This window comes from Crocodylus siamensis, chromosome 1 (assembly GCF_052110815.1).
Source record: "Crocodylus siamensis isolate JL-2025a chromosome 1, ASM5211081v1, whole genome shotgun sequence".
NCBI lineage: Eukaryota > Metazoa > Chordata > Crocodylia > Crocodylidae > Crocodylus > Crocodylus siamensis.
Genome location: NC_143395.1, coordinates 304,477,812 through 304,502,282, shown reverse-complemented (window position 1 = coordinate 304,502,282; position 24,471 = coordinate 304,477,812). Strand labels below are relative to the sequence as shown.

General features: G+C 43.9%; 1 protein-coding gene across 2 annotated transcripts in view; it reads right to left on the bottom strand.

Moving 5' to 3' along the window:
- RASA3 (RAS p21 protein activator 3) overlaps positions 1-2,900 on the bottom strand; it is a 199,594-nt gene extending 196,694 nt beyond the window's left edge. Inside the window, exon 1 of one of the 2 annotated variants that reach the window (XM_090021644.1) lies at positions 2,745-2,900. In XM_090021644.1, the coding sequence (XP_089877770.1) occupies positions 2,745-2,799 (55 nt within the window). In that variant the 5' untranslated portion in view covers positions 2,800-2,900. The remainder of the gene's footprint in view (positions 1-2,744) is intronic. The other variant, XM_090021654.1, reaches the window with a different exon arrangement.
- Between the last annotated feature and the right edge of the window lie 21,571 nt (positions 2,901-24,471).

Below are 24,471 nucleotides of genomic sequence, written 5' to 3'. Positions count from 1 at the left end.
TTGTTTCCTTTCAGGTTCTGAAACACTGACTCATGGAATTATCAGAGCTGCACACTTCCTCAAAGTACCAATCTTATAGGAAGTGTTTGTTTAGTCTTACATGACACATTGTTTTGTTTATGCATCAAGGATTCTGGCAAAATTAATTTTCAATGAAGATGGACCATAAGACTACAGTAGCAGGAAAAGGTAGCCAAAGAAGAACAGATTAACTCAGATCTTCAATAGCATATAGAGTGTATTTTTTTCCTTTTTGCTCTTAGGCTGCCTTCATGTTTCAAATCCTTTTATTTTAAAAAAATAGAAATGTTAGGAACAGAAACAGATAGATAATGAGATGTCCCCCTCTCTCCCATGCTAATCAAATAAAAGATCTGAGTAACAGGTAGAGTAGTAACAACGCCGCTCTCTCTCAAAGCCCTCAAGTGCAGGTCACAAAGGAATTTATTTTGTCACCCTCCCCCATTCCCCTCTCCAGTCTATAAGGCCATTTGGAGATGGATTGAGTTGTACAGCCAACTATTTGGCTATGAGGAAAACAAAAGTGCCATTCTCTACAGAAGAAAATAAATCTATTGCAAGAATAAGACTAAGAAGAGATCGTGTCCTAAAGAGAGAACAAACAGCAGACTCAAAGTGAATCCAGACCACACTAAGGTAATGCTAACCACAATGGGAAAATGGTTAGAAAACCTAGAACATTATACCATATTCCATTAAATTTTATTAGTACTGACATCCCATCTTTAATTCTGGATAATCAAGGAGCATCAGTAGTGGTCCCTTCATCCATCATCCATACAGAGCTTCCTAGAGTAAACTAAGTTTTTCTTCCTGATAAGACCATGCCTCAACTTCTTTCCACTTCCTGATGTAACAAGGAGGAACCCTGAAGTATCCTAGCAAGATTTAGCAAATCAGACCTGCCTCACATCAAATTGCATGTTTCAGGTCATTTTGAAAACTGAAGTAATCTTGTCAGACCTATTCTGCTGAGAAGACTTTCACCTCTACAAGAACACACTGATGTCCAAAATGATGTTCAATGTTTGTTTGTTAAACAATCATTATGCCAGCAATTCTTCAGGAATGGCTTCCATGGGCATTGATGAATACAGCTTTGGGTTCCTTACTAGTGAACAAAAAAAGAAACAAGTTGGCTTTTGTGTACATTTACTACTGCCCTCTACTGTACAAAGCAATCAACTTTGATCATGTACATATTACTGCTCTCTGCTACATTGGAAGTACTCATAACTTATCGGGTAAATGTGGGGACAGGATTTGGTCTTTTATTTTTTTAAAGCAGCAGAAGGTACCTAGTATCAACAACACATGAATAGCCTCTGACTGCTTTATCTGTAGATAAGCGGCGATGAATCACTACTGTAGTATTGCATAATAATCAAATCCATTAATCTAATGGGGTTTCAGATACTGAAGCCTGTAGTAGGATTAATTTTGGTGGATGCATTAATCAAATTAATCTCAGACCTTTTAGCTTTTGTTGCTAAAATTAAATCTTCTCTGTCAGGGTCCCCATACTCTAATTATGGCAGGCATCTACATAGGGTAACACCAGTTATCCTTTCAGTGAAGCCGTCAGTGTGGTACTACCTAAAACATGATTCTCTCTCATGCAAAATGGTAGGAAGAAGCAATGGAGGAAAATTCTTATTTCATTAGTCCAGTCTTATTAGAGGAGGAATAAAAATGGGCTGGCAATAGACCACCAGTAAAGATACAACACAATATCTTTTAACTTGAAAGCAAGTCTGACTCCATCATAGAGCACAGACTCCCTGAATACATTTTTGGGGCAAGCGACAGGAAATGCCCACATGCCCAGAACTTCATTCATAGAGTGAGAGAAAAGGAGGGTTGGAAGGGATCTCAGGAGGTCATCTAGTCCAACCCCCCTCCTTCATGCTGCTGTTGCTTTTCACCCCAGTAGTTGCAGATTCTGACTTCGCAGAATGGGTCAAAACATCCAGCTCACCTACAGCCTGCTCTGTGACAGGTGGCATGCCATATGCGAATCAATTTTCCCTGCAACCAGACATTTCACTTTGTCAGACATGCCCACTGGCGACAGCAAAGTCGCTTTTGTAAGAATCAGCTTGCCAGTGTGTCCAAAAGGCCCCAGAGAGAAAACCAAGAGGAACGAGGCACCCGACCCTCTTCCGCTCCCAGGGGGATCCCTGGTGGGCACTTCAGGCCCTCTGGTTCCCTTTGACATGCAAGGCCTGCTGCCATGTATCGTTGGGCAATAAAAAATAAAATCAAAAAGAAGAAAAAACCAAAGCGCTCCCCTTGGATCCGGGCTTCGTTTTCCTACAGAGCAGGGACTGGACTCTCCGTCCTCGGGGGTTTTTAAGAGCCGGCTAGGCAGAGCCCTGGCTGAGGTGATCTACTTGGGGCTGGTCCTGCTCGGAGCAGGGTGCTGGACTCAGTGACCTCGTGCGGTGCCGATGCTGCGAGGGGAAGGAGGGATTTCCCGGCCAGTCAGAGGGCTGCCGAGAGGAGCCGAGCCGAGCCCCCCGCTCACTGTCTAACCCTGCGGTCTGGGGACAGCGCTTCTCCCGCAGCACCCCGGGGCGCCCGGCGTGTCCCGGGCCGGGGGGCTGCAGACCCCACCGTCCCCCAGGTGCCCGGGCTCGCAGGGGAGGCTGCGGCATCCCCCACTTCGCAAACGTAGAAACTTCAGGCGCTTTCTTGCAAAGCGGCCCCGCCCCGGCCCCTACCTATTTTGATCCGGACGCTCTGAAAGACCCGCAGCCCCTCTTCCTCCACTGCCATGGTGCGCTGCGCCCAGCTCCGCCGCCAGCCAGCCAGCCAGACGCAGCCCGCGGCAGCCGCAGGGGCGAGGCGAGCGAGCGGCGCATAGCGCCAGCCGCCAGGGGGCGCGGGGAGCAACGCGCACCGCCCCACGCAGTCCCCACCCCCTCGGCTCAACATTCCCCGCCGCCGCCACCGTCTCATTGGTCAGCGGGCGCCCGGAGTCGCCGCTCATTGGTTCGCTCGCGCGGGGTGCCTCCCCATGAATGAGGCGGCAGCCCCCAGCCGAGAGACCCAGCCCTCTACATTTCCTCCTTCCCCGCAGCCGCCGCCCCATTGGTCAGCGGGCGCCCGGCCTCGCCGCTCATTGGCTCGTTCGCGCGGGTGGCCCCCTCCCGTCCGACCCACGCGGGAGGAGGGAGGGGGAACGCGAGCTGCGGGGTCTATTCAGTGCTGCTCCGCGCGAGGGGATGGGGCTAGCAGGTGAGCCCCAGGGCGGCCTCTCCTTCTCGTTGAGCTGTGGTGCTGGACAAATACAAGCCCCAATACCGGAGCCGGGAAGCTGGTGGTAGCGGGAGAGAGCAAGGAACAAGCCCTCGGCTCTGGGAGCCAAACTTTGGGCTCCAGGAAACTGATAGCTGCCCCAGAGTGGGGGCCCCTGTATCATTCTGATATCTTTTATTAGGCCAACTTAAGTAGTTGGGGGGAAATTTTCTTAGCAAGCAAGGTTTAAAAAGCTTGCTAAGAAAAAAACTTTTCCAACTATTTAAGTTGGTCTAATAAAAGATACTGGATTCATCCAAAAGAACCATGTCTTCCTACAGCCTGAGACCAACACGGCTACAGCCTACACCCTTGTATCATTCTGGTTTGTCAGTGGGTTTTTTTAGTAGCTGTTTTTAACCAGGTCTGGAAACCTTTTTGGGTAAAGTGGCATGAAAATGCAATCAATGTTTATTAATAATGAGTAAGGGCAATAATACCAATTATTATTAGAAAGGAGAAGGTGAGCAAGTTTTTCTTCAGGAAATGTTCCTAGTCTTTTTTGTCTCCAAGACCAGCCTTGGAAGGGTAAAGCAGTTGTCAGCACTTAAGGAAAGAACCCCATGGGGTAGGTTCCCTGCTGGAGCAGAATGGTGAAGGAGCCCAGCAAGATACCCAACAGCCAAATACATCCATGACTTGTATGTCAGCTCTCTCCTGAGCAAATAAAATAATTTATTTTATTTTTATTTATTTTGCAATTATCTGCTTGGTCTAATAAAAGATATCACCTCTATGACACTGATGGTTCTAACCCAAATGGTCATCTCCATAACTTGTCCCAAGATCCTGATGCAAGAGGCAAGGATTCCTGTGGGGTTTGTTTTACCAGACTAAGGATTTGTTTTAGTCAATGGGTTCTTCTACTAAACCAAGTGCACGGTTGGGACAGACTTAGAAAAGCTTTTGAATGCAAAGCATTTTCATCTGTTGTGATCCCAAGCTCCTTAGACATTTGAGAACAGAGGCAAAAAAAGCCTGTTCTGCAGGCCTGTCCAACAAATACTAAAATTGCCTTGCGTTGCCGCTATGCTCCTTAATCAGACTACATATTTCAGAGGCGAGAGAGAGAGAAATAGGTGAAGGTCAACCTGAGCTTAAAAAGAGAGCCAGTGGGTTAGTCAGAGACTGTAGAAGGAAAAGACAAAGAAATCAAAACAATCTCAAGCACAGTACGCTCTTGCTTGAGGCAGGAAATTTGGGGGAGGAAGAAAGATAAAGATCCAGGCAAGATGTGAAGAACAAGGGTCTTTAGTCCTGTTGTTGTCCAGAATATATAACTCGAAGCAGTGGAAATACTGATTTCTTGATGGATATGTCATGTTGAAAAAAAGAGCTTTAAATAGCAAATGGTACCTCCTAGCTATTACGGAAGCCTGGGGTCTGCAAAGAGGAAGACCTTGAGCATTTCTATGTTCCCTGCAAGCAGGTATGCTCCTGGCTCCAGGAGGAAACTGGCAAGGTTAGAAATTGAAAAAAAGCAATAAGTATTTTGGGGAATTCTCCGTTTCAATCCTCTTTGTCTATGCAGCCAAATGATACTTCTTACTTACTTATAAGATTAGAGATTCTCAGCATGCAAATCCTCTAAGTGCTTCATAAAATCGTCCCCTTATGAAGGGAGTCATATTAAAATGGCTTACATGTGTAATTATTTCAACATTGATGAAGCATGGCAACCAAATTGATTCACAAAATGCTGCACAAGCGTGGAAACTAGGTCATTTTGATTATACATAAGTGGGCAGGCCTCACCTTTTCTATGCTACAGGGCTTTTATCATTAACATGATAAAACTGACACCGTCTCCCACCCCATCCTCATTAAAAAATTAGGCAACTGTGGCATTGATGCCTACACCTTCAGATGGATTGCAGATTGGCTGAAGGGTTGTACTCAGAGGGTGGTGGTGGACGGGTCATATTTGACCTGGGGAGAAGAGGGCAGTGGAGTCCCCCAGGGCTCAGTCCTTGGGTCCATGCTGTTCAATCTCTTATCAGCAATTTAGAAGACGAGGTGAAAAGCAACCTGTTTAAATTTGCTGATGATACCAAAATTTGGGGTGAGGTGAGCATGCTAGTAGGGAGGGAAAGACTACAGCAAGACCTGGATAGGTTACAGGGGTGGGCTAGCAAAAACAGGATGCGTTTCAATACTGACAAGTGCAGGGTGCTGCACTTGGGCAGCAGTAACCAGCAGCACACATATAAGATGGGAAACTCCCTTCTTGAGAGCACAGCGGCAGAAAGGCATCTTGGAGTCATTATTGACTCCGAGATGAACAGGCCGACAATGCGAGGTCACGGTTGGCAGGGCTAACTGGACCTTGTCGTGCATCCACAAGTGCATCTCAAGCAGGGCCAAGGAGGTGATCCTCCCCCTCTATGCAACACTGGTCAGGCCACAGCTGGAGTACTGCATCCAGTTCTGCGCACCCCACTTCAGGAGGGATGTAGACGACACTGAGAGGGTTCAGAGGAGGGCCACCCGCATGATCTGGGGACAACAGGGCAGACCCTACAATGAGAGACTGTGGGACCTGAACCTGTTCAGCGTTCACAAGAGAAGGCTGAGGGGGGACCTGGTGACAGTCTATAAACTCACTAGGAGGGACAAGAAGGGTTTGGAAGAAACCTCGTTTCCCCTAGCACCCCCTGGCATAACAAGGAATAATGGCCACAACTTGTTGGAGAGTAGGTTTAAATTAGACATCCGTAAGAACTACTTCACAGTCAGAGCAGCTAGGATCTGGAACCAACTTCCAAGGGAAGTGGTGCTGGCTCCTACCCTGGGGGTCTTTAAGAAGAGGCTTTATGCCTACCTGGCTGGAGTCATTTGAGCCCAGTTTTTCTCCCACCCAGACGGGGGGTAGGACTTGAAGATCTACAAGTTCCCTTCCAACCTTACTTCTATGATTCTATGAACTTAAAGTAGAGAGACAGTGATTTATTAGTAGGGAAAAAAATCTTTTATATCTCAGTAACAGATACTACTGAAAACATTAAGCCTATAGTGTAACCTGCTTCCTTCTTCTAATTGTTAAATACTCCACCTCAGCTAGAGTATTTTACCTCTTCCCATTCTCATAGGTGGCATTAGGCGATTTGCTAAACATACAGACACATTTGCTTTACTTCCCAATCCTGCCACTTCTCCACCTCATGTAATTTCATCCAAAAACTGAATGTTAAACGTCTTTCCCTTGCAAGCCTCATTCTTAAGGCTTACTTCCTCACAAGAATCAAATTCTAAATAACTTGTTTTAGACTCATTTTCTGAATCTCTGCTGTACCAGAAAGAGCCAGGAGGCGTCACTAGTGCTGGTAAAGTACAATTAATATGTATAGTTTCCCTTATGCTAAGCGTTACTCTGTTCTTAGATAGAGTTGTGGGGCCAAATTCTGTTGTCTTTTACATCTAAAAGCAAAACAGGTTACACAGAAATAAGTACAGGCACCACATAGCTCATAATCCATTATCAAGAAGGATGTGGACAACATGGAGAGGGTCCAGAGGCAGGCCACTCGTATGATCAGGGGCAGCAGGGCAGGCCTATGAGGAGAGGCTATAGGACCTGAATCTGTTCAGCCTCCAAAAGAGAAGGCTGAGGGGGGATCTAGTGGCTTGTTACAAACTAGTCAGGGGGGACCAGCAGGCATTGGGGAAGTCCCTGTTCCCCCGAGCATTGCCAGGAGTGACCAGGAATAATGGTCACAAGCTGGTAGAGGGTAGATTTAGGCTAGATATCAGGAGGTGCTACTTCACGGTCAGGGCGGCTGGGATCTGGAACCAACTTCCAAGAGAAGTGGTGCAGGCTCCTACCCTGGGGGTCTTTAAGAGGAGGTTAGATGAACACCTTGCTGGGGTCATTTGACCCCACTACTTTTTCCTGCCACAGCAGAGGGTCAGACTAGATGATCTACTCAGGTCCCTCCCGACCCTAGAAACTATGAAACTATGGCTTACTATGGGCCACAAAAATTTGTGCTCATCTGTAGTCATATTGAAACACATACCAAATATGTGTTGATCATTAATAACGGCTTGTTGCAGTTATCAATGATCCAAATGGTCAACAGCATCCTCTATCTGACAGTTACAATAGCTCCCAGCTTCAGCGCTTAAAATAAGGCTCCACTGAACAATTTTGCAAGCCGTGAAGGGAGGACTCCAGGCTCCAAGGGTGCCATAAGCCTGAAATATTGCTCAAATAATGTTCCCTTCTACACACTATCAATGCTTGACACTCTTGAGTTGGCATTAGAAGTGTCCATGCAGAAAACCCACTTTCCCCAAAACAGTATTGTTTTGAATGGTCTTAACTTTAAAAGGGGTTGAAGCAATATGATAATCTAGTTAACTGGTGAGGAGCCTAAAAAGTTCTGCTGGATGTTTTGTTACAACTCTCTCCATCCCAAAGTATCCATTAATTTCCAAACCACACTGATACATGGCAGCTAACAGCACTGTAGTTCTCTGGTTTTGTTTTGGTTTGTTTGTTTGGTGGTGGGGGAGTTGAGGGGGTGGAGAGGAGGTTCCTTCAATGTTGCTAGTGAAGATCAATCTATGGAGGGAAGAGTCTTGACCTCAACTAGCTGAACAAGAGATTAAAAAATAAATACAAAAATAAAAACCTTACCTGGGTCCTTATGCCTATCAGGTTTATTTAGGAGAGTCCCTAAAGTGCACCCCATTTTTTAGGTGAAGTCTAACTGAGCAACTGTAACTCATTTAACATTTTCAGGCAGGATCAGACTACTGGTAACAGGGTTGGTGTTTTTGTGATACCTTGCCAGCCCATTATAAACTGGCAGAAAAGCCCTAAATCATATTTAGAAGATACAATAAATACGGGTAGTTAGAGATGGGGAAAGTAATGCAATTCACGCTAATAAATTTATCTTCACAATATTCCTGTGTGGTAGAGAGGCAGCATCATTCCTTCCCTAATATTAAAAAGGGAATGCAGGCACACTATAACTTGCCCAATGTCACAGGAAGTCTGTGGAACAGCTAGGATTTAAACCCAGATTTCTTAAATCTTAATCTGGTGCCCAAACCACTAGACCTAGGTATAAAAGAATAAAAGAAATTTCTAAAAGCTCTGTAGATTCCATTAGCAATAGTTTTAATAAGAAAGACTAAAAACATTATGACCGTTCAGGAAGAACTGTCACCTTCTTACATTTTAATTAGTGAAGATATTAAGAATCTTTATAACCCACCAATTAACATGTATCACAAGGAACAACAAAATTGTCTCCTTATGATTTTTAGCAACTACTTTCCATTTGCCCTTTTCCCTTGACAGTGCTCCTGTGTATCATCCTGTCAGTCTCCTCCCTGCATTCTGTTTTTCTTGATGCATGCCTAAACTACTTCATCTTTAATTTCTTGCTTTCCCAGTAACAAGCACTCCTGATGCACTGCTTTTATTTCAGTGGGTTAGTCTGTCTTTATTTCCATTAAATGAAATCTTAACGAAATATGGAAAGCCTATTTCTGGACACCAGATGAAACAGGGTATAAAAGATTATAGAGTCTCATGAGCTCCAGTTAAAAGCTGGCATAATTTTGCAATGATTCAAAGTTGTTACTATCTTCTATCTGTTCTGTGACCTATGTGAAGAGTTGATAGTCTCAGTCCAGTTCTTTGTCATGAATGTGCTCATCTCAAATGCATTCATAACAGGAACAAACAAGTACCCCTCCTGGCATAGTCTAGATGGGGCAGACCCTGAACTTTACACAACACAAATAGACCTGTTCTTCAGACGACCTCAAGGCATTTAATTTTCTGGCTAGTTTTTCCTCCTAAGGTGTCAAGAACTTAAAAGTGATATCATCCATATCAGTAGCGACTGGTACTTCGAGCACTTGGTCATGATGCAGTAAAAGCTATAAATAGTAGGCTTGTGTGAAGCAGCTAATATTTACTTCAGATTTGGCTGATTCAGGGGACAGTGATTCGATTCGGTGATTTGAATCACTGTTCCAATTTGCTTCGGCTGAATCCATTTTGGAGATCTGGCTGCTTTTGGATCTCCGAATCAGCCACCGACTCTCCTAGCTCAACAATGGCTGCCCTGCCCACCCCAGCTCCCGCCACTTGTTAAAAAAAAGCCCGAACTCCCCAGGTGCTGCTGGGCAGGGGGTGATCCCTGGTGCCCCCCACTGCCCCACATTGCATAAGGGGGCTTTACATGAGCCCCCCCCACAGGTGCCCCACCCAGGTCAGCTCTGGCTCTTTAAGAAAAAGGGTGCCCTCGGCCTAGTACCTACCAGCTCCCTTCTGCAGCCACCAGGGACTGCACAAATCATCAGAGCTCTCCAAATCTTTTTAAATTAGTTCAGACCTTTAAGTTGGTCCCCCAATTTGATTTGGAGATTCGACCACTGAACTGGGCTAAATCTCCTCCAAATCAAATCACTACCCAAAGCTTCGCACAGCCCTAATAAATAGGTATCACACACAGATATAATGAAAATTTTGGAAACGGTTCTGTGGTCCCATATGAACTGGCCAGACAAATTTGCCTTTATTGTCTCTGGAGTATAGCAACTCTCTCAACTAGAAAGTTCCATAAGCATTTCCATAAAGAACGCTGAGACCTTCCTTTCCTCCCCTCAATACCCAAACTCATATGTATGGTAAAGACATCCAAAATAAAGTAGGGTAATCACTTTTTTGAGCCCTTCTTTGTTAAGAAGCAAAATCAAGTTCTGCAGTGGTATATTGCATGTTTTTGTATACAAAATGTATGCAGCATGCAATTTACAGGTACTAGCAGTCTGATAACAATGAAAAAAGAATCCAGGCAAAGTAGAATACTTCTTTTTGGATCTAAATGTCTCTTAACAACAATGTATTTCAGTGCTTTTCTTTATCTGAACTGTATGGGTTTATGTACCAGCTCTTCAGAGGATTCTTGGGTCTAATTTAAACTACAAAGAAGGTCATTTACTGTGACTCATTTGTGCCCGGCAAGGAAATCACTTCCTTTCAGTGATCTAGATGATAGCTTTCTCTTGAGAGGAAACATAATTTTAAAAGTTTTTAAATCTCCTTTAACATAATGCATGAAGCTAACAAAACAAGAACCTACTTTCAGGGTACAGTTTTGGTGTACCACAACATTGCTATATTTTTATACGTTTACTCATTCTCAACATTTTTAGACATCTGTCTCACCACAATCACCAGAAGAAGAGAGGCTCCTACTACAGCACATCATGTTACACACATAATGGAACACTTGAGAAGCCTGTACAGCAACACACACATTTTGACTCTTCTATAGGAAGAACAAATTGTTCCAAAAAGCAAAGTTTTCCAGAATTCAAAGAAATTAAAAGTGAATAATTAATAAAGATAATAAGAGCATCATGACTGTACTTTCAGCTTTGCCACCGACTTTCTGTGTTATCCTAGGCAAATCAGTTCCCAGCTATGTCAGTGTCTCTGTACCTCTTTTCAGTGTTTTGAGTTCTACAGCTGAAGAGTCATAGGTAAATACTAAACATTATTTATTATAATACATGATAATTTTAGGGACTGGAAAGCTGATAACTAACTTCAAAACTAGGAAAACAACAGAGATTCTGGTTGTTTCATACCAGAGTGTTTGGTCCTGTTAGAGAGGAAATTGAATGAATGCCTGCAATTTAAACAGTCTTTGGGGACAAGAACAATTTTTGGCCAGGCATTTACAAAGTGCACTGTGGTCCTAATCCATGACAAGTGCCAATAGGTGCTAGCACTGATACAAAGAAATAATAATAGTCATCAAATACAAAATAGCACAGCATTTGCACCACATTTCCATAAGTATATAAATTGACCATGGCACCACAATGTCTTCTTAACAGAAGGCTATTTTGTTTTTTAGGGGGTTGGGAGATTTTTTTTTTAAATGTTAATACAATGGTGACTAAACAGTGATCTGGTGGTAAGATTATTAGGTATGCAAAAAAAAAAAAAAGTGTCACTCACAAGGCATCATTAAGAAGTGACTATTAAGGAGCCTTCAGAGATATGTGATATCTGGGTTTAAGAACAGTCCTGGGAACCAAGAACTCCTGAGTTTTACTCTCATGTTTTGTAAACATGATTTGTGACCCGAGTGAGTTGTTTAACATCACCTGTCTTTCCTCTTCTGTAAAAGGGAGATGATAATATGTATCCATGTTACAGGTGGATTGTGAAGGTTAACTAGATATCTGTAAAGTGCTTTGCACAAGATTGAGGTATTGTAAAAGTAAAAAAACAAAGCTAGGACCTAAATATAGATTTAAGAGTGTAACATTGGGCACCTAGATCTAAAAAACTAGCTTAAGTGTTATTGACATAGCTTTGCAATGTTTGTTTTGTAACATTGCTTCAAGGCAAGGTTGTATTAAGTTATGACAACAACATAGCAGGATACAAAAGTGCAACAGAATGGCACATTTCAGCTCTCTACAACTTAATTTGCTGCCATTGTGACTCTACAGCTCTTCAAGCCCAAAGATCGATTCAGAAGATTATTTAACATTAAGCATGTTTAATTTTTCACTATGACTTCACCTGTGTAACATTACGTAAATGTGTGAATGTTTTGCAGGATCAGAACTTCTGGAATCATAGCTTATCATGGCAAAGCACTGGTAATTTGTTAGAGAAGGGAGGTCTACAAAAATAACAACTGTTGGCTGATGGTGGTGTTATAAACCCACAGTAAGGGTACTGGGTTTCCTCAAAATAGATATAAAATGAATCTCCCAAATTATAATGGCCTTATCTTAAATAACACCATGCCATTGTTGTGTCCAATTTCTGTTGTCTAGTCTTAATAACAGACAGAGCACCAACTGAAAAGATCTTTTGAAGGGCAACATAGATAGATTGTTATAGATGAGATGTTGTTGAAATGATGAAAATCTGGTAGAAATGGATCAGTCCCTTATTTTTGCTTTGACCAATAATATGAAAATTAAGGGGATATTTTCAGTGATACTGAGGAGCAATACATTTAGAAAAGATAGGAGAAAATGATACACTTTAATTGGAATTCAGTGTCTGCACTGATAATTGAAATCAAATACTGTGGCTAGGTTTTCAAAAGAGTTGGATCATTTTATGAGCACTAATAGCATTTATAGCAATTTGCAAACTAAGATGATGGGGGTAATCCAGCCATATGCTTCAGGACATAAAATTATCAGCTGCAGGAGTGAAAAGAGAGACCTCAGTTGCCATATCTAATTGTTATGCTTAGCTGCACACAATTGTTTTCACATATAGTAGGTGGGATTATTCATTAAGGTTCCCATTGCTGGATTTAGAACTAGTTGCATTATTAATTTTCACAGTACTATCAAAATGAATTGCATGGTCCCACTAATAGATATAAAGCCAACAAAAGAAACCAGATCCCTACACTGCAGGCTCAGTTTCTTCAGCCCACCTTCTCTCTAAAGCAGGGCTGTCAAACTTGCCTGGCTCTGCAAGCTGGATGTGTGGTGTGGGATCAGTCCATGGACTGAATGAATGGTGTAAGGTTAGCTGCATGGGCTGAATGGAGCCCATGGACCCCCACCATGCCAGAGCCAGCACACATGGTGCCTGACCATTCTAGGAGCTAGGGGGAAAGGCATGGCATCCAAGGTGCTTGGCTGCCACAGGGGCAACAAGCCATGGTGCTGGACTTCTTCCTACCAGTGCCATAGCAAGGGCGGGGGAGGGGCAGAACCACTGCCCCAGGCACCAAAGCAAAGGAGTGTCAAAAGGAACTCTCCAGTCAGAGCAGGACATGGCATGGAGCTGCAAGTGGCTCATTTGGGGGGGCTCAGAAATGGGGGAAGAGCAGCTCCCGCTGCACCATGCACTCTTGGGTAAGCATGGCGGGGGGCATGTGCCCCCTGGATCTGTGCACAAGGCAAGGGCGAGGGCAGGCTGCCACTGTGGACTTTGCCCTGGGTGCCAAACCTTGTTGCTAGGGGCATGGCGACTGCCCACAGGCGGTGGCAGCAGTTTCAGCAGTAGGGGCATGGCAGCAGCAAGTGGGGAGCTCCCACAGGTGGCTGCAGTGGTGTTGGTGGCAAGAGGGGGTGAAAGTGGTAGGTGGCAACCACCTGCAGGCAGCCAATCTCAGGGTGTGAACATGCACCTCCTACACATTGCCAGTGCCTATGGCACTGCTTCCTGCAATGCACTTGGGACTCCAGTGCTACTGCTCTCACTGGGGTCCCTTGCAGACAAGCCAGAGCTACAGCACTAGAGCCCCAGCAGCAGTACCCAGCACCCAGGCAAGAGCTACAATACTGGAGCCCTAGCAGTACCATAGCTTCTTCCTACAGCTGCAGCCAATTACCCAGGTGACAGCTACAGTGCTGGAACCCCAGCAGCCCTGTGGGAAAAAGCCTGGCATTGTTGCCATTTGACTGCCACCATGGGACTAGGCTGTGGTGCTGGACTTCTTCCCATTGTGGAGCTGGGACTCCAGTACTGCAGCTGTCACCCAGGTGACTTGGATGCCACTGTGGGAAAATCCTCCTATTGCAGCCAGAGTTGGGGCAAAAGTCTGAGAGTCAGATGGCCCAGCCTTGTGGACCAGATCCAGCCCGTGGGCTATATGTTTGGCACCCCTGCTCTGAACGCCTATGGAAATGTACAGACTTTGGAGCATGTCTAAAAAGTTTCATTTACTTTGCTTACTTTAGACCAAGAAGGGAGTGGGGAGGAATGTGAAAGCAGGCAGCCCCCATCTTCCCAGCTCAGAAAGACCCCTGCATTAGTGGATCCCTCAATTTTATTTTTAATGGAAAGGATTTGGGCAGGGGGCTGGACTCGATGATCTCCCGAGGTCCCTTCCAGCCCTAATGTCTATGAAATCTATGATTTCAGGTTGGGCAATTCAGCTAGCCACAGCTGCAGCAATATAACATGGTAAAAATATACTCCTGCTCTAGTAAGTAGGTTCTAAAATGTTCTACACTAGACACTGCTAGAAACAAGATACTGAAATCCTTGTTCATCTATCTCACTTGTGTAACACTGTAGGTTAGTGCTCTAATAAGACCACACGGTAGTATCTGGACAACTTACAAAAAATAATGACATGGTGTTGTGCAAGATAATGTCAAAAAATAGGCAAGTTTGTTTTCTACCCAAATAATTTGTAATCCAAGGAATACAATATATATATATATGACTACAGTTAATAGCAACAACGTCATTGTAGCAGGGTGGGGTACCCAGGAGTGGCTGTGTTACCCCCAGGTCCTTAACCATGCCAGTCTTGCCTTACAAGCACCCTTGTTCTCACCCACCACATCTTGTTGGTATGATGAATATAGGGAGGCTGCCCTAACTTTAGTTTTGGACACGGTCGGGCTAGATCCTATTAACCCTATTGTTTCGAAACCCCTTGACATCCCACTTCACTGTGGATGGTTCCCGAGTCTCTCAGCCATATGTCCCATATGAGTGGCTCCAACCACCCCTTTACCATGCCCCAAGCCTCGCGAATGATAGTAGCGTTGTCTTGCCTGGGCCTCATATTAATTTGGCCCTTTGTCCTCACCGGGCTCTCCGCAGCCCTGTCTCTGCGCCCTTTCTGGTGCTGGGCTCTGTGCCCCCAAATGCTGCACCCTCTCTGGCACTGGGGTCCCCATGCAGCAGCAGGCCCCCATTGAGGCCTCCTCCTTCCCCAAATAGCCTCAGCCAAACCACCGGTGTTATCACACAGCACACCAACCACAGCCAACCGCCATGAGTCCCTGGGCAGTAACGTAATGCAGAACTCATGTCATGCTTTGCCCCTTTAGAAGAGTAAAACTCCCTCTCTGAGGCTGGCTTTATGCTCTCTCCCAGGGCAATCTCTGCTCTAAGAGGAGCGGGCACCCTAGTACCCTGCAACAGTCATCATCACAAGGACAGTAAATGCTGAAAATATTAAGTATTTGTGGCAAATTAAAGTAGAGCAGTGAGGAACAGCACTAGCAGAAGCATAAGGAGCCCATGATGGGTATATTTATCAAAGAAATTAAAGATGGATGAGATTATGTAAGGCATTGAAGATTAAGAGCTTGATGATGATGTCAGAAATGAGCAAAGGAGTAGCAAATATGGCTATCCTGGTTAGAGCATTAGCAAAAGAAGACTTCTTAAGCAGTTGCATTTTTAATCGATTTTAGGGAGAAAGGTAAGAAAAGGAAAGGTCAAAATGGAAGAGTTTATAGTAATCAAGGTAGAAGTGACCAAGACATGGACATGATGATTAGCAATACTGACAATGAGGAAAGGTTAGATTTTGGTGATAATAAATATATGTACAGAAAAAAATAGGAATGACAGATTTGGTTAGAGACCTGGAGAGAATGCCAGTTGTCAATGAGATGACAACTATGGAAAGATATATACCATGAGTCTCAATAAGGGTGTCGGGACACCTGGGGTGCCACCAGATCCTTTGAAAAGTGTTGAGGTATGAGGAAATAAACAGATAAGTTCAACCAATAAATGCAGACTCAGGCTTGTTCCTGCCTGAATTATTTCTCACCCCCACTTCCTAGCCCCTTTGGAGGAGGTAAGCACTATAATATATTAATTAGTTTTTAAACGTGGAAGCAGCTCAATTCACAAGTTATGGAGGGGTGCCACAAGTCCAGTGAGGGTTGCCTTGAGTCCAGAAACGTTGAGAACCACTGGTATAAACAAACCAAATTACACAGATGGATTAGAAAAGTATGACAAGAAACAAGGCTACAGTGCAGTTGCAAGCTTGGGAGATACAGGCACATGTGCTGGGCACAACAACAATAGTCTCGTGAATGACTGTACTTCACAAACAAACATATATCTTTAGCTGTGATCTAAATGGCCTTCATACTCCAGTTGCCTGCATGTCTTTAATTCAGCTGCAGTCTGCCTACTCATTCTCAGATGGAAATAGTTTGAGATCATAAACCTCTACCCTCACTCCACCTTCCTAACACAAACCTTCAAACTGCTTTCATTTAACTGTCAGAACATCTAAAGCTGGCAGGGAACTCAGCCTATGTAATCTCCTCCCACATAAACAACCACAGGAAGAGGGAAGACCCCAACACAGTGGAGATCCACAGAGAAAATTACCCAAACAGGATGGCAGGAGCTTCAAGGCTCCTACTAAGCATGTACCTAGAAACATCTATAAAACAAAACCTCCACTGCCTCACAAAATATATGACAGATGCTATAAAATTTATATTGCCCTTAATTATGAAGGCCTGCATAACTCATCCATAACCACTGGTGTGAGTAACACAACCAGCTCACATGTGACAATAAACCTTTTATAGATTTTTCATGAAGTCACATATTTCCTATGTGCCAGGCCCTACAATCTTGGCTTGGTCAAAAATCGCTTTGAAGTCAATGTCAGGGGGTCAAATTATGAGTCCCTTATTTTCCCCAGTGAATAAGTACCATTGAAATCACCAGGATTGCTCATACAAGTGCCTAACCACTCACTAATAAGAGTAAGGGGTACATAATCTAGCCCAGAAAAAATGCAGCAAATCCAGGCTTTTCCAGCCAGATTCTCTCATCCTTAACTCAGACTGAAAAATATCTTACTCTGGAAGTTATGCCACTGAAGTCTGTGGAACAACTCCTTGAATAAGGTGCTACTCAACAGAAACAGGCACAGCAAGATCTGGCTCTACAGTTTTAGCATGCAGTTCTTTAAATCAGATTAAATAAATGCTTATTTTCCAGACCCTCTTGTGCCGTGAAACTATTTCCCAACATAGCACATGTGCAAAGATACTATTATACCAGGAAGCACAATTAGCCAGATGGTTATTTGGAGGTTTTTTTGAATATCAGCAATTTCTCTGATCATCAAGATTAAAAGCCAAAACTGAATGAAAAACACAATTTTATACAACACTAATTCCTAAGGATTGAATTACATATTATCACTCGTAACTACTAATCTATGTCAATTATGCAATCTTATTTTATGGCTGCTGGTACCACAGTTTATATCTACTATATAATGTGTATATTTAAATAACTCCAAGTAAACAGCCTGGAAAGCACATAATTTGCACCTGGAATGTGTTAGAAGCATGAATATCATCTGCCACCTGCTTGAAATAGCTATGATATCTCAACTTAGTTCCAAAGACAGAAGTTTGGTCTCTTGTCAAATAAGCACAAATGTCATGGAACAAAATATGCTGCAGTTCGTCACACACCCACTGAAAAAATGTTATTTGTATGTGACAGAACTTACATTCTTCTTATCAAATCTATCATAAAAAAATTAAACAAGCAGACACAAACTGTATGCGCAAAGCATTAGACTGAATAATTAGTTTACTCTCTTGTGCCTAACCGGAAGGAGAGATACATATTTTAAAACTAATATGACAGCAAATATAGCAGCACCTAAATATTAAATAACAGGTTAGGAATTCACTCATAATGGTTTTATTGGTATAACTGTATCCCCCCCCCCTCCCCTTTTTAAGGACAATGTCCTTAAAAAAAAAAAACTATGATAAAAACATTGGTTCAGGAATGACAGAAACTAATTATATTTCAAAACTCTTTAGATGTATGTGGCTAACTTCCTGATGTATGTTTCAGCAGTCCATTTGCCTGGGAGAGATTCTTTTCACGTGAAACCCCAGCTCCACTCTCTGGGCTGGCTGCCCATTGACTTCTATTGGTTTGACCTACTGAAGTCCTAAATGGTCTCTCACACACTGCCACATCTACTCAGCAATGTAAGAAAGCATGCGATTGCCAGAGTGCTCTCCTGAGGACCCAGATTTTTGGAATTTACTTCTTCTGTAGGTCTAACACATCTGCAGGAAGCCCTACAAGACCCATTTTTCCTGCAGCCACAGAGAGACATGAGGTAGAACTCCAGTGGAGATTTTGCTGGGAAGATTAATAGTTGTTGTTAAATTTATGCTCTTGCTGGATTATTGCATTTGATATAGGGATGGTGATAGATCAGTTTGTTTAACGGTGTATTTTTAAGACTGCCAGGAGTGCTCAGGACAGCAGAATACTTACTGTAGTGTGTAAAATTACAACAGAACTTTAGGTGCTCCATCATTAGTGCCATATCCATATCTGAAGCCCTCATGCAGCTGACTTCAAGGTGCCCAGTAGGGCTGAGTGAACAGTCTAATATTTATATTCAGGGAAACGTAATCTCTGCCCCTGACATTTCTCATTTATTTTTCAATACAGGCAGCAAGAGTTGAAAGGCAATGCTAGAGCACAAACTGGTTCTGAAAGGTCATCCAGCTTCATGGAATACAATGTAGAGGGAACACCAATGACCAAGGGGTCCAAGGATCAAATAAAAATAATTTTAATTAAAAAATCCTAACTTTCTTGTGTACAATTTGTCTTTCTAAACAATTACATTTGTATAATAGAAAGGTGATGTGGAAGCCCCACAAACAATGCTAATGATTGTTTCAAAAGAAGGCATATGATAGTAGCCCCGTTTCCCATGCTGCTTGGGTGACAAAAGGCCAAAGGCATGTACCAATAGGCAAAGAATGTACAACCTATTGCAGTTTATTGCTTCATGATTGCACAGTGCTTCAGGCATCCCTTCAGTGTTCTTGAAATGAATATTAGCCTCAGCCCATTTCTCAGCATACACATATGTGACATTGTACACACACCCACACAAGCACAGAACAGCATCTCTTTGTTAGGTTTTCTTTTAGCCGCAAGCCTTAGCAGCTCCACAGTGCTCTATTTTTGCATGAAGTCATATCTGGCTACACTTCAGGTCTCTGTAAACTTTCTCTTCATTGCTGCTGTTTGGTAGTTATTCCTTTTTATCCAGCAACTTAGGCTTCACTATGTTGGCAATTTGCCCCCATTCTGGGACTAGTGTAGCCAAACCAATACAAAACACCATTTCTGTACAGAAAAACTGAGACTGGCACTGGTAAAAGCTTAACTGGGTTTCATACAAGGTAGGGTGAAGTTACAAGTTACACTTAGGCCATACTAAATATGTGGAATGTTAAGAGGTGTTACAGTTAGAACCTACTGTATGCAGTTGCATGTTAAGGATTAATACTGCTTCTTGCCTGCACAGCTCTGACTTGACACTAGAGCTAGGGACAGACATTCAAAAAGCCTGAATTGATTAAATCTTTGCAGGTTAGTCTAACCTGGCTAGGTTAAACCAGCTTATAACCATTAAGACATCTCAGAAATGCAGGAATGCAGCCTGCAGTGGCTCAGGCTAGAAGCCGAGGGGCACTACAGCAGCACTCCCTTCCCTTCTACAGTGGTGAGCTGAGGGGGGCATGACCAGGCCCTCGCAGGATGCTCTGATTAGGGAGGGGTTTCCCCCTCTCCCTGCCTTCCTCATGTAGCCCAGCAGACAGTTGATAATACAGTGTTTTATCACCCCAAATTCAATGTTTATCACCCCATCAGAAAATAAAGTTCAAGTTCTTCTTAAACAGCTTTTACAAGGCAGAAACTGGTCTCCCACAGCATGGACTGTAGCCAGTGTGTGGTCTGCTACCTACTGCAGAGAGGTGTCTGGGTAAGGCAGAGGGGAATCCCTGCTTAGCAGGGAATAGTGAGGGGAGTTGGGGAAGCCAGGAAGATTCCAGCAGTCTCTCCCAAGCTCCAGCCAGGGAGCAGAGGAGAGAGGCCAGCCCTGCTGTGGAGTAGAGAGCCCAAAAAGCATGCCAGGGTGCTGGGGTAGTCTGGTTTAATTTAAGCCAGGAAGGGGTCTGGGACAAACATTACATAAACTGGTTTGACCCAAATCAGTTAAATCTGATACTACATTCAACCAGGTTTATCTCAAATCAGTTTCAGCCATTTTCAAACTAGTTTATATGCACTGAACATCTGTTCTGTTATAGGTTTAAACCAGTTTTGGATCACTTAAACCAGTTTATGAGTAATGTCTGTCCCTAGCCTAGAGGTTTGGGCTAGGTACAGACAGTCAAAAAGCCTGAAGCTGAATCAATTTAGTTTTTGCAGGTTAGTCTAAAATGCACAGATTAAATTAAAACAGAAGTGAACAAACATTTACCTTGGATTCAAGAAATGCAGCCAGATGCCTGCAGTGGCTCAAGCCGGAAGCCAGGGGGAGCTAGAGCACAGCTCTCTGGCTGTGTGTTCACTTCCTTTTCCTGCTACTTTTGAGGTCTCTGGGATTTTCAGTCCAGGATAACAGCAGCAGGACTCTGCAGGGTTGCTCATCACTTCCTTTTCCTGCTTCTAGGTGCCTCTGAGATTTGTAGTCCACAGCTGCAGCCAGCAGTAAGTTTGAGCAGGGGAAGGGGTGTTTAACCTATCTCCTTGGTCCCAGGCCCCAGGACCTAGGCCCCAGCTGGGGATTGCCAGTCTCCCCTCCCCCTGTAGACTGGGCTGCATCCTCCAGCTGGGCTCTCTCCCCTGCATCTTTGTCAGCTAGCCTTCACTGCTCCAGCTAGGGAGCAGAGGGCCAGGGCCAGTCCAGCTCTCTGGGGCAGACAGCCCAGCCTAGCCCAGGGCTGCAAAGCATGCTGGGATTCTGGGAGACTATGATTTAACTTGAACCACGAAGGGGTCTGGGACAGAAATTCCATAAACTGGTTTGACCCAAATCAGTTAAGTCTGATATTACATTTAACCAGATTTATTTTAAACCATTTTCAGCCATTTGGAAACAGGATTATGTGCACTGAGCTTCTGTTCTGTTACAGGTTTAAACTAATTCTGATTACTTAAACCAGTTCATGTGTAACTTCTGTCCCTAGCCTTGGTGAGCAGGGGTGGAGCTAGGAGCCAGGACACCTAAACTCCATCCCTGCTTGCAGAGGAGGAGAAGGAGGCTGGGAGCAGTGTCTTCTGGGCTGTTGAAAGACTGCAAAGTGATAATTTTATCCAGAGGCAGATTAAGGTTTACTGGGGCCCTGGGAAACAAAATTGGAAAACCCCTCACCACCACAGGAGCTGGACTCCAGCAGGGGCATGGGCCCCTTTCCTTCCTGGCAGGGTGGGTCTCCATACCCGTGGGGGAGGCTGAGTGGACCTGGCTGAGCTGGGTGTGGCAAGGGCACATGCCCACCTCTCCTCCCTGCTCCCCACCCACTCTCCCCCACCATGGCCAGAGCAGAGCCTAATGGGGTGAGGGCAAGTGTGGGCTGCCCGCTGCAGGCTCAGGGCTCTCCACTGTGCTGCCTTTGCCCTGGGAGCACTTTCACTCCCTGTCATACACATGGACATACAGACAGACATAAACACATATACACACTTACTTACTTTCCCTTCACGGGACCTCTCTCCTTCCCCCCCCTCCCCCAATGCCTCTGAGGATGCTTTTCATCCCACCCTGTGCCTGCTGGACAAGCTGCCCATGGCTCCATCTTGCTCCCTGCCCTGGCCTCAGGTCCCCCAGCCCCTGCCCCACTCCCTTCCTCACCATGGGGGCTTCAATCTGTGCCCCCCCCATTAGACTTACCTACAGAGCACTGCCTGCCTGGCCACACCCCAAGCAGCACCCCTTACTGCCCATCTGCAAGGGGAAACCTATGTTTCCAAGGAATCCCAAGCATGGCAGTGGGGAGAGAGGGAAATCCAGGAGCCCTTGATTGGGAGTGGCCCCTGGGTCTGGGCCATGTTGGTCCATGCATTAATCCACTTATGCATGGAGCAGAATTAAGTTACCCTGACACAAACTAGGTAACACAGCCCAGAGTTAAACCTTGCCTGAAGTGGCATAACTCTGAGATGCTCAGAGGACATTTAGCATGAGCAAACACATTTTAACATGTGGATGCTTGTGCCCTTAGTATGGTGGGAGCTTGAATGGGAGCTAATTCCAAAGGTAGACAAAACCTTAAATACTACAGAACAACACCATGAAAAACTATTCAAAACAGTCTTCTTAGTGCTGAGATTGATATGAGCTTAGATTTTACAAAAGGTGGTTTTAAAAGTTTTTTAAACACATAGACAAAGTTGTACCTTTTATTCCTGATAGCGCATTTTCCTTGCCTCCTATTTCTCAAACAGTAAGTAGGAAACAAACTACTATTTTCAGCTGGGAGTCGATTTCTGATGAAATCTTCTGCAAGTGCCCATGTATGAAGGAAGTGCATGGCAATACTGCATAGAGCTAAAGGCTAGATGGAAACTGCCAGGTCACTGACCTATACAGAGAAAATAAATCCCTGTCACACCTGTAGCTTTAAATATTTGTATCTCACTGATCACAGATAGACTCTTTAGGTACTGAGGAGGTTGTTTAGTTTTAGATGGGAGAACCAACATCTTAATTTTGATTCATTAATGGACAGTTTGAGCTCTCAAAAAACTAGCTTCTCCCAGTGTCTCCAAATGTTCTTCCAAGGAAAGACAGCTTTCTTAGGTAGCTAGAGTCTGATCCTGCAAACATGTTCATATGAGGTACTTTACTCCTGGGATTAGTCCAACTGACTTCAGTAAAACTATCCATGTGTTTAAAGCAAGGCACTTGCTTAAGTACCTTGCAGAATTAGGGCCAGAAATTGTACTGGTATTCTAGGTATCCAGATTGTGGCCATGTTGATCTAGAGGCAAAAGCAATCAGGACTCATGGCAGAGGTGATATCTTTTATTAAACCAACTAGATTTTTGCAAAAAAAAGTCTGTATTTGCAAACTTTTGGGCACAGGCACCCTTCTTCAGCCATAAAAGATGGTAGAAATGGAAGCTCATATTTCATAGGAGAGCTGAAGGTGTGGTAAAATCTCCTTTTTTAGAACAGTTCACTTTATATGCAGAGTAGGCTCAGAGAAAAGTTGGAATAGTCTGTTTACCTCAAAGTTGCTTGGTGGCAAGCAGGATGTAGAGTCATATTTCCTTCTGGTTATGATGTTTCATATTTCACAGAAGAGTAAAAGGATGGAATTCTCTTCTGGGCAGGAATGTCTTATGTGGCGAGGTATTTCTGGGCTTTGTGATAATACAAATTACCTTGAGCAAAGGCAGGAGCAGGGTCTCAGGTTTCAGGTGGTAAAACTTGCATCCTCCTTGTAAAATTATGAAGATTTCATTTTAAAAAATGGTATTCTAGATCATCTCAGCTGTCAATAAGAACTAGAACTTAATTTGTGAATATACCTGGATAACATAGATAGAGGGAACTTCCGAAGTTAAAAAAAATGTTCAGCCTTTTTTCAAAGTACATGTACAAGTCACACACTAAAGACAAGTAGGAAATAAAGCACTTTTATCTTGAATATTATTCCCTACAAAAGACATGTTCTGTACTTCAGGAGGAAAATCTTCATTTCTTGAAAAAGCATTTCATAACTGAGCCTTAAGCACAAACTGCTCAAACAGCTGCTGACAACTCTTGGACCTAACTGATCTCTCCTTCTAGCACAGAAACTGGAGGAAGAGGGGGACAGGAATTTCACTGACCCTCTAACAGGAGGAAAATGTGGAATGACTCAGTTCCCACCACACAAGCACCAATCTTGTGGCAATTCAAAGGTTTGTGTGTTAAGTTCAGCTCTGCTCAATAATATCAGGTCCAAACTGAAAAATGAGAGAAAAAACCTAAGTCAATGAGAACTGAGTGTGTTTAGTCCCTACAAAGAGGAACTCAGGACATTTCAAAACTGCCCTGTAAATAGCATCCATTTAAAAAGACCAGTGCAGAACTAACATTTGGATAAGTTAGATTTCTTCCTCATTTTGATCTTATATTGAAGATTGCAAATGCAGAAAATGTTATATGGTTTGCATACAAGTCTGCATGTACATGAACCTTAGCTAGGAACTAAGGAATGCATTCCCCCCACCCCCCCCCAGTCTAATTTTTGCATGCTATTGTTTAGTTTTTGTTATTCCTCCTCAGTATGTATTTCTCACAATTAAAGAACAGGCAAGTCCTTACATGCATAGTATTGCACATTAAGGAAGCGGAAAGAAGTCCAGCTCCCAGCTGTAACTCAGAATGACTTTTGCGAAGCATTCTGAGTTCCAGCCCCAAACCAAACAGAAGTTCACTGTTGGTTCTAGCGGGGAGGGGAATCTAGCTGCAGGCTGGGAGCCTGGAGCCAGATTCCCAGAGCAATGGACTGGCTCTCTGCCAGGGCTTGCTGTTTTCAGAATGGGAGGGGGGAAAGGCAGCAGAGAGTGCT